Source organism: Mobula birostris, chromosome 5 (assembly GCF_030028105.1).
Source record: "Mobula birostris isolate sMobBir1 chromosome 5, sMobBir1.hap1, whole genome shotgun sequence".
Lineage (NCBI taxonomy): Eukaryota > Metazoa > Chordata > Chondrichthyes > Myliobatiformes > Myliobatidae > Mobula > Mobula birostris.
The window spans coordinates 130,718,594-130,729,229 of NC_092374.1; the positions used below are offsets into that span (position 1 = coordinate 130,718,594).

Here is a 10,636-nt window from a genome sequence, read left to right on the forward strand (position 1 = left end):
TCATCACAATAGATCAATGGCAGACACAATCTCCATGGCTCTTCACATGGCTTTAGACCACCTGGACAACACAAGCACCTACGTCAGGATGCTGTTCATCGACTATAGCTCAGCATTCAATACCATCATTCCCACAATCCTGACTGAGAAGTTGCAGAACCTGGGCCCCTGTACCTCCCTCTGTAACTGGATCCTCGTCTTCCTAACCAGAAGACCACAGTCTGTGTGGATTGGTGATAACATATCCTCTTCCCTGACGATCAACACTAGTGCACCTCAGGGGTTTGTGCTTAGCCCACTGCTCTACTCTCTGTATATGCATGACTGTGTGGCTAGGCATAGAATCGCAGATGATGATGAGAGGGTGTACAGGAGTGAGATATGCCAACTAGTGGAATGGTGCCGCAGCAACAACCTGGCACTCAACGTAAGTAAGATGAAAGAGCTGATTGTGGACTTCAGGAAGAATAAGATGAAGGAACACATACCAATCCTCATAGAGGGATCAGAGGTGGAGAGAGTGAGCAGCTTCAAGTTCATGGGTGTCAAGATCTCTGAGGATCTAACCTGGTCCCAAAACATTGATGTAGTCACAAGGAAGGCAAGACAGCGGCTATACTTTATTAGGAGTTTGAAGAGATTTGGCATGTCAACAAGTACACTCAAAAACTTCTATAGTTGTACTGTGGAGAGCATTCTGACAGGCTGCATCACTGTCTGGTATGGAGGGGCTGCTGCACAGGACCGAAAGAAACTGCAGAAGGTTGTAAATCTAGTCAGCTCCATCTTGGGCACTAGCCTACAAAGTACCCAGGACATCTTTAGGGAGCAGTGTCACAGAAAGGCAGCGTCCATTATTAAGGACCTCCAGCACCCAGGGCATGCCCTTTTCTCACTGTTACCATCAGGTAGGAGATATAGAAGCCTGAAGGCACAAACTCAGTGATTCAAGAACAGCTTCTTCCCCTCTGCCATCTGATTCCGGAATGGAATTTGAAGCTTTGGACACTACCTCACTTTTTTTAATATACAGTATTCTGTTTTTGCACATTTTTAAAAATCTATTCAATATAGGTAATTGATTTACTTGTTTATTTATTATTATATTTTTTTTTCTCTCTCTCTGCTAGATTACGTATTGCATTGAACTGCTGCTGCTAAGTTAACAAATTTCAAGTCACATGCCGGTGATAATAAACCTGATTCTGATTCTGAAACCCTCTGCTTGCACATCATCCTGACAGATCATTCTATACCTAAATGCATCAAGGTAGTATAAAGCAAAACAGAATGCAGAGTAAATTGCTATGATTACAGAGAGGGAGCAGTGCAAGGGGACACATAAAGTGCAAGGGCCATTGGGAGAGCATGACTTCATCCTTTAGTATACATGAAGTCTATTATTTTCCTCTTTCCTTACCCCACCCCACCATCCCAAACATCAACTGTTTCCCAGTCCCAGTGCCAAACCTCTCTAATCTTTTCCCTCATGCTCCCTGTTGATTCTTTCTGTACATGAGTCTTTCCTCTCACACAGTCAGACCTATTCCAGACAGACTAATGAGTACCCTGGCACCCGTATTCACAGATATTTCCTTCTTTTCCTCTACAGCTCTCCACTACCTTAAATTTGTCCTCATCACCCCGTTGTCAAAAAAAACCTTGTCTTTTCCGACTTTGCTCGCCCATTTTCCCCAGGACCTTTCAAACATGTTGCTGCTCCTCCCACAGTACTGAAACCACTCTGATCGAAGTAACCAATGATATCCTGCGTGGTTGTGGTCACGATAATTTAGCCCTCTCTCCTCAGCATTCGTTGCCATTGTAGCTTAAGTCATTCTTCTTTAACACCCCTCAACCCTATCAACATCCATCATCTCTCAGCAGGGGCGGCATGGTAGTGTAGTGCTTAACACATACCTTGCAACACCAGTTGTAAGATCAATTCATGCCCCTGTCTGTAAGGACTTTGTACATTCTCCTTGTGACTGCATAGGTTTCTCCCAGGTGATCTGGCTCCCCCCCCCCCCCACCGCCCACACTCCAAAGATGTCCGTTAGGGTTAGTAGATTGTAGGCATGCTATGTTGGCAAAGGAAGCATGGCAACACTTGCCAGCTGCTTAGTACCATCCTCGCTGATTTGATTTACTCACTCAATCCATTTCATTGTATGCTTCGATGTGCATGTGACAAATAAAGCCAATCTTTAAGATCTTTTTCTTTAATCCTAACCTCTATGGTCCCTTAAGGTTGTTACAACTGGGTGCAATAGTGGGGATAAGCTCCCATTAAATGCTCCCAATGGTGTGCATCTCAAATAGCCTCTAACAACCAAGTCCAACTCCTGACCTTCATGTGTGGCTTTGCTCATAAGACCAGCGGAACCACTTCTACTGACAGGAGAAGGGGCAAAGGCGGGTTACTGGCACCTTAAAACCAGTCATTTTGGACAGATGTGGTCGGCTCCTCACCTAGAAGGAAAACTCTGATCTCAAATCTCATCTGCCTTGCATCTATATCCACTCGTGGGAAAGCTTCAGGAGTAAATCCCAAGGAAAAATTGGAGCTGGAGTCCCTAAGGCAGTCCTACATTGAGTTCAATACCTGCAACTCTGCTGGTGTCAAACTATATCGATCTCTGCCATTCCCTTGGATTCATCAGCTGCGAAGAGAGTGGGTGCCTACTACATGGACAACAGTTTGCTCTCCTTATCGTACTACCCTGGCTTGTGTACTGGCTAGCGTATCACATAGACAGCTAGGACACAATATCCATGGTCAACCCTGGCCAACGGAGGGGCCTCAGAACTGTTCTAGGTGGATGGAATTGGTCTGGATAACTCCATTCTTAGAAACTAGCATAGGCTGAAAAGTCATCCATAATAGCATCTCTTCCTATATGCAAGCTATTCCAGATATTTTTACTGTCCCAGATACTCCATCATATTTTCCATCTACATTTCTCACATTACTTCTCCCATTTCCTCATGGCATAGAAGTTGACATTGTTCAATCAAGTCTATCTCTATCTCAGCTCTCTGAGCCTTCCTACTTGTCCTGTTCTTCAACACATACATATGTGTTGGTCTATTCTCCCTCTAGTGCTCATTAACCCTCTTCTGATTGCCCCCATGAACCCATCAATATATTTATAGTAACCAATCACTCACCAACATGTCTTTGGGATGTGGGAGGGGAAACAAGGTTATTCCTGCAGTGACAGCGAGAACATGCAAATTCCACACAGACTGGACTGATCCCATGTCTGTGGCTCAGTGAGGCAGTATCACAAATAGATGCTAGATTACACCCCAGATTTCCCAAGGTCAAAATTCCAGCTTTACATCACACCGCCTCTCTTCCACATTCCACTTTCTCTGTTGTTATCTCATTCATAGAACACTACAGCACAGAAAGAGGCTCATCGGCCCATCTAGCCCATGCCACCTTGACTTTCATCCTAGTCCCATCTATTTGACCATGAGATATATAAGCAGAATAAGGCCATTTGGCCCACTGAGTTGACTCTGCCACTCCTTCATGGCTGATTTATTAACCCTCTAAACCCCATTCACCTGCCTTTTCCCAGTAACCTCTGATACCTTTACTAATCAAAAAGCTATCCGCCTCCATTTTAAATATGCCCAATGACTTGGTCTCCACAGCCATCCATGGCAATGAATTTCACAGATTCACCACCTACTGGTTGAAGAAATTGCTCCTCAACTCTGTTCTAAAGGGACATCCTTCTATTCCTGAGGCTGCTCCCTCTGGTCCTAGACTCCCCGACTATAGGAAACATCCTCTCCATATCCATTCTATCTAGGTCTTTCAATATACAATAGGTTTAATAAGAACACCCCCTCACTATTCTGAACACCAGCAAGTACAGGCCCAGAACCATCAAATGCTCCTCATATGTTAACCCTTTCATTCCTGGGATCATTCTTGTGACCCTCCTCTGGATCTTCTCCAATGCCAGCACATCCTAGATTAGGGGCTCAAAACTGCTCGTCATATTCCAAGTGTGGTCTGACCAATGCCCTATGAAGACTCAGCAATACATCCTTGCTTTTATATTCTAGTCCTCTCAAAACAAATTCTAACTATTACCTTCCATACCTCTGTCATTCTTGTACCTATCCAAGCTTCTCTCAAGTGTTACAATTGAATCCACATTTTCCACTTTCGCTGGTAGTTCAACTGAGTGGAAGTTTCCCCTTATGTTCCCCTTAAACTTTTCACCAGCAACATCCACGTAAATTTTCTCTGCACTCTTTCGAGCTTATTGATACCTTTCGTATAGGTAGATGACCAGAACTGCATATACCATACCCTAACTTTGACCTGCACATGTCCAATACAATGTCAACACAACACCCCAACTCCTGAACTCAGTGCCCTGATTTATGAAGGGCAATATGCCAAAAGGTCTCTTTATGACCTTTTCTAGTCCATCTATTCCACTTCATCTGCTGCTGCTGAACCTACACACAAGCCTTTGTAGTAAGAGTATAAGAACAAGAAACATTTAATCTTGATATCTCTGTCACAATTCAATTTACTTCAGTGTCTTTTTTCTGCATTGACGAACTTCAACCCATTCAGAATGCCATTGCTAGACTTCTAACCAAAACCAGGAAGAGGGAACATATCACACCCATACTCTGCATTAGCTGCCTGTAACTTTTAGAACTGCTTTTAAAGTTCTTTCACTTGCTTTTAAAAGCTCTATGTGGTCTGGGACCGGAGTAGATCACAGAAATGCTTTCATTTTATAATCCTACTCAAAGTCTCAGGTCTTCTTCCACTCACCTCTTAAATTTAAACAATCTCACTCAAAAGATAATTGGCATGTGTGCGTTTTTCAACTACATTCCTAAACTGTGGAATTCAATACCTAAAACTGTAAGCGTTGCAGACTCAGTTGATATTTTTAAATGCCAGCTCAAAACCTATTTATTTAACTTAACATCTTTTTATTTTATATTTGTATGTTTATTTTTATTTTTTATTCTATTTTCATGTTTCTGTATTTGTTCCATTTTAAAGCACTTTGTGCTACATCATCTGTATGAAGAGTGCTCTATTAATAAAGGATCTAATGCTTTATATTATGATATTGTTTATTTTTTCTCAGCTCAAGCTGCTAAAACCTGAGGTTCGGGCATGGCCAAGCACACTCATTTCTTAATTACTAGGAACTTGTGGACTATTCTAGTGGTGTTTAGTATTGTGGCTTTCTGGAAATTTACATAAGTCTTGCTGTGTAGGGCTAATTGTTTAATGCTACTGTGTGGTGACTTTGGGATGATACCATTGTAGATGTTTCTATTGGGACAGTAATTTAATTCAGCATATTTCTGCTATTTTTCACTTATTGATTTCTGTACGTTATGTGTGTTTGGAACAGCTATATCTATTGAGTAAGTTGTTCTTGCTTGTTCATCCTGTAATATTATATCTGGACCGTTATTATGGATTGGTATCTGTAATAATGGATCAGTTGTAACATAATTTGTTGAATTCTAACTCTAAAACTGGATTGGGCTTGTATTTATAGTAAGGTATGGTGTCTTTTATGAGTTTGTATGTTAAATGTTTGCCATTTGATTGTGCCTGTGTAAGTAATCAGTTTGAGTTAAACTGCTGCAGGATCCTGTAATGTGTTGGGTTGTTTCTGGTTTCTTTTGGCATTTTCTGCATTTATCGTCTTGAATTTGTTGGTCTTTCATAATTATCAATTTTGATAATTTTTTGTGTTAACCACCTGGGGTCCTATATTGCCACATGAAACCTTTCTGTTTCTGGGAATAGGTCAACACTCTCTTATCAACATTCTCTTATCAACATCTAGTCTGCTCAGATCATGGGGATGTCTTCCATGGAGAGTCATGCTCTTCCATTGGTTAACTTTTTCTTCCAGGATGGTAATTGCTTCATATTTTCAGGTTGTGCTTTCATTTAAATTTAGAAATGTGTACATCTTATCAGAATTACATTTATTATTATTATTATTATATCCCAATTCACTTAATTACCAGACTAGTTCAAAAGTGGCCTTTGTCATTCTATCCTTCATTCACTAAAGGGCATCACAACTCTCATGTCCTAATGTGTACTAATTTCTTTTTTACCCACCCCTCCTGTACTTGATAACCTCTGTTGGATGGCAGCTAAAGGATACCTCAGTATTAAAATGTCCATCCTTACTTTCAAGGCAGGCTAAAGCCGCATCTTCCCCTCTCTCTGTCATCTTTGCCAGCTTTACAAACCTCCAAGATATCTGCAGCCCTCCAACTCCATCCTCTTGCTGAAAGTTAAATGTTTCACCACTGACAGCTGGGAGTTCAATTGCCAGGGTCCTAACTTCTGGAATTCCCTCCTTATAACTCTCTTCTACTTTTTCTTCCTCATTGAAAGCAATCTTGCTTCAAGATGTTGATCAGTTGCCCTAATCTGTGGTTTCCCATCAGTCTTTTTGCTTTACATTATTGTCAAAGGAACGAGGGGTGAACTCATTGAAACTTGTCGAATGTTGAAAGGCCTCGATAGAGTGGATTGGAGAGGATGTTTCCTATCGTGGGGGAGTCTGAGACTAGAGGGCACAGTTTCAGAATAGAGGGACATCTATTTAAAATGGAGATGAGGATTAAAACTTTATTAGTCAGGGCATGATAGGTTACAGGGAGAAGGCAGAAGATTGGGGCTGAGAGGGAAATGGATCAGCCATGATGAAGTGGTGGAACAGACTCGATGGGCCAAATGGCCTAATTCTGCTCCAGTATCTTATGGTTTTATTCCTGTGAAGCACCTGAAACTGTTTCTTTTTTTTTGCTATGCTGAATGATGCTACATAAATAGGTTATTGATGTTGTTAATGAAGGTTCATAGGAAAGGGAGTAAGCCATTTAGCCCCGAAGGAGCATCATGCCATTAAATGAGGTCATCCTTATCTGTTAATTAACTGAATCCTTGCAGCATGGCCCCTAATATCTTAGGTTAATAAAAATCTATTAATCTCAGTTTCAAAGTTAACTTTTGAACCTGCATCAAATGCCACTTGACAAAAGAAGTTTCAAACTTAATGTGCTGTATCATGCATCAAATGCTGGAGTATCTCCATACATATTCACTTTAATTCTTAAACCCTGCCTTAGTTTTTCAGTATCCAAACTAGCAGAAATGTGTTTGTTATCAGTTTTACTGTCATAAATTGAAAAGAATGCAATCCAATCCAAATTTGTGCATTTTTGCGAATCATTTCTATCAATTGATACCACATATTTAAAATTGGTTGTCATCAGGTTTTTGCATAGCAAGGTTAAATTACCTGCATTGTGAATATAGCATGTTAATACAGAACTATTAAAAAATAAAAGTCCATGGTATAGATCATGCATTTGCCCCATTGAGCCTTTGTTGGCTGCTTGCCAAAACAATTAGGCAATAATACCACTTTCTTGCTCTCTCCAATGGATTTGCACCTATGCAATATTGATCCAATGCTGTGTGAAACGATACCTTGCATTCCACTTCAACAGCTTCCCTGAGCAAGACATACCATGTTCCATGTCTTCAACAGAAAGTGAATTTTCTTGGTTACCTCCATGGAACAGCAAAGTACTGCACATGGATTAGTTTATAGAAACTGATGTTGAGAAGATATATTTTTGTCTTTTGACTTCCATCCCCAATTGAGATTGCTATTTTAGCAGAGTACTGAAGGAATGCAACACTATTAGTGGTACTGTCTTTTGGGTGTGCAGCTAAACCAGAGGTATCATATTCCCCTCAGGTAACCGCAGAAAGAGAATTCCACGACCCTCTTCAAAGAGAGGAATCGGAAATCTTTCCAGCTTCTGATCAAATTTATTTCTCAATTGACACCTAAAGCATCAGGTCAGAATTCCAAGGTTTCTCACAGAGCTTCATTATACAACCATTTTTGCTGTGTTTCCTTCAGTAAAGCAAAGAATCTTCAGTATCAAGCTCCTTGGGATATCCTGTGGTCTGATAAGGCATTAAACAACACAGCAACTTTGTTTGAAACTTGTCATGATCTTCTTAATAGTTTTGTGCCCAGTTTTCTGATTCCCAGCAATAAAACTAAATACCTGAAAACTGTGGTTATATAATTCAAGCATTCTCGTCAATAATTTGCAATGTCACAAAACCTCACATTCGCAGCAACAGACTCAGACTCACTGGGTAGAAAAAGCTAACAATAGCTTTTATTTAGTTCCACTCATAATTTTTTGATTCAAAAAAATTATTATTTTGCACCCTATAACAGCAAAGAAGCCTTGAACAAGAAACAAAAGATGGAAATCTTTCTCCTTGGCAATTGCTTACTTCAAAGTAACATGACATATGCTGCAAATCATAAAAAATAATTACTCATTGCTCACCTTTGTCATAATGTTTAGCACGAACAAGTGCCAATCAAAGCATGTGCTGTTATTAAGTATTATGAGGATATGTAGCAATAATATTAATGACAAGTAACTTCATAGTAACACAGAGCATATGGCAACCTGTAATATTACTTAATTTTCAGGGTGCTCCACATTAAAGCGGGCGATTTACCATTTCCTCCTTGCAACGTGCTATTTGCACAGCTCACCAAAATAGTGTATGGTGTGAGAAGTAACTAGTATGTAAAGCAGCCATTACGATGGTGTCAGAAAACTACTTTTAACCTCGGCTGCGCATTGCTTTCAGCAAAAACATGAAGGGAGCTTTACAAATTCAAATAATTAACCAATTTCTTGGTAAGAAATAAAGCTGCAGTCTGTTTTAAAAGTCCTGCATTGCCTTGACATAATATTCATCTGAACTAATGTTTTATCAACATAACGGAGGCACTATCTCCACCGTCCCTAACAATATAGAGCTATTTTGATCCAAACCATTCACATCAACTGGATTTCAGAAGCAGCCAACAGCAAATATGATCTATCGCAAAAAAAAAAATCCAGCTTCATCAGCGGTACCATATTTCCATCAGCTGGCTTTTATTGAAATGCCACATTTTCCATACAAAATGGCTAAGGATCATTAGGATCTAGCTGTGTGATAATTATGTTAGCAAAGCAAGAGGAATTCTCCATACTTGTGTTGCAAGCAAAATTGTGCCAGAGCACGGTGCTCTGTGTCGTCCATTGAGAAACAAACACACACACACACACACACACACACACACTCACTCTATGGAAAGACAGGATAGACTTTCACTCCAGATTTTGAACTGATTAAATGAGCAATCTGAATGGTAAGAAGTCACTTGGCCTCTGAGCTAATCATTCCACTATTTCCCCACCCCCTTGTGCAAATTTTGTGCCAGTAATGTTACGGCTGAGGATGCTAAAGCTTAACAAGGGAAAGACACTATCCATTGCTGTTGATGCTGAGAGAACGAGAGACCTGATTTGCCAGAGAATACAGTGCAGGCAGGCCTCCATTCTTTGAATATATCTACAGAATCACAGCCTAGCTATGCAAGCTTTAACGGAGGATTATCGCAGGTGTCATGCAATTGAAAGGGATCTCTGACAGGCAGAAAAAACACCAACCAATGCTTTCTTTTAAAAATATGTTCTGCTCTGCGTGCTACTCGGTAGACTTTTTTTTTTATCTGTTCCCTCTTCCCAGTTCACCCACACAAGATATGCTCACCGCCTCCGAGTCATCGAATCCATGCAGGTACAGATTGTCGTACATGGAGCTCTGATGAACCAGCACTGCTGATAAACACCACAGAATATATGTATATATATGTCAGTCCAGCTGCAAATAGGGAGCCAGGGGGGCCCAGGAATCAGGCGCCTGCTAACGTCTGTTACAGAGTTGCGTAGCCCAGTCAAGAAGCAGAGAGAGAGAGAGAGAGATGCTGTTCATTCACATCATGAAGAGCAGGTTATCCCCAGAGGCTGCTCAGACCTGGCATTTCTCTGCCTTTCAACCACAGAATAAAAAGCATCCTCTCCTCATCAGGTCCTGATGACACGCCGGAAGGAGAGGATGTGATTGGCTGAGCTGCACTCCAGTCAGCTGAGAACTGGCTTTGTTTCTCTGTAGTTGAGGAGCTGATGGTATGGGGTGGGGGGGGGGGGAGAGATAAACAAGCTTCTTCACCTCCCAGTGTGATTTGATCGATTTCTTCTGCTCAAAACATACAAGTTAATTTTAGCTGCTTATGCAGCAGGGACGACCATACACAGCTAATTTTCTTACTTTAATTTTTAAATTACAACCAGAAGATGAACAATTCATCTTCTTCTATGTATGCCTGGAAATTACATGCAGAACACGCTGAATGTATGTTCCAATTGGCAAGGCAACTGAAGCATGTAAGCTTTTGTATTATTTCAGCTAATTTCACACTTAGTATAGGATTATTTGCATTAATGTGCAGCTCTTCACTAGGGACACACAGGCCTGTTTGGTAAAGTAATTAGCTCATCGCTATCTCTTTAAATTTCATGTTTTTATACATGTCTGTATTATGAGTGTTTCTATTTCTGAACTTCAGTCCCTGTATTAAACACTCGCTAACTGAGCTGTCCTCACTCTGACCAACAAATCTTATAATGTTATCTCACTGCATAAATATACTTATGTCAGCACTCCTTT

General features: G+C 40.7%; 1 protein-coding gene across 2 annotated transcripts in view; it reads right to left on the reverse strand.

Annotated features, from left to right (window-relative positions):
* cacnb4a (calcium channel, voltage-dependent, beta 4a subunit) overlaps window positions 1-9,949 on the reverse strand; it is a 310,993-nt gene extending 301,044 nt beyond the window's left edge. For both annotated transcript variants that reach the window (XM_072257283.1, XM_072257282.1), the window contains exon 1: window positions 9,680-9,949. In XM_072257283.1, the coding sequence (XP_072113384.1) occupies window positions 9,680-9,724 (45 nt within the window). In that variant the 5' untranslated portion in view covers window positions 9,725-9,949. The remainder of the gene's footprint in view (window positions 1-9,679) is intronic.
* Window positions 9,950-10,636: the final 687 nt, after the last annotated feature.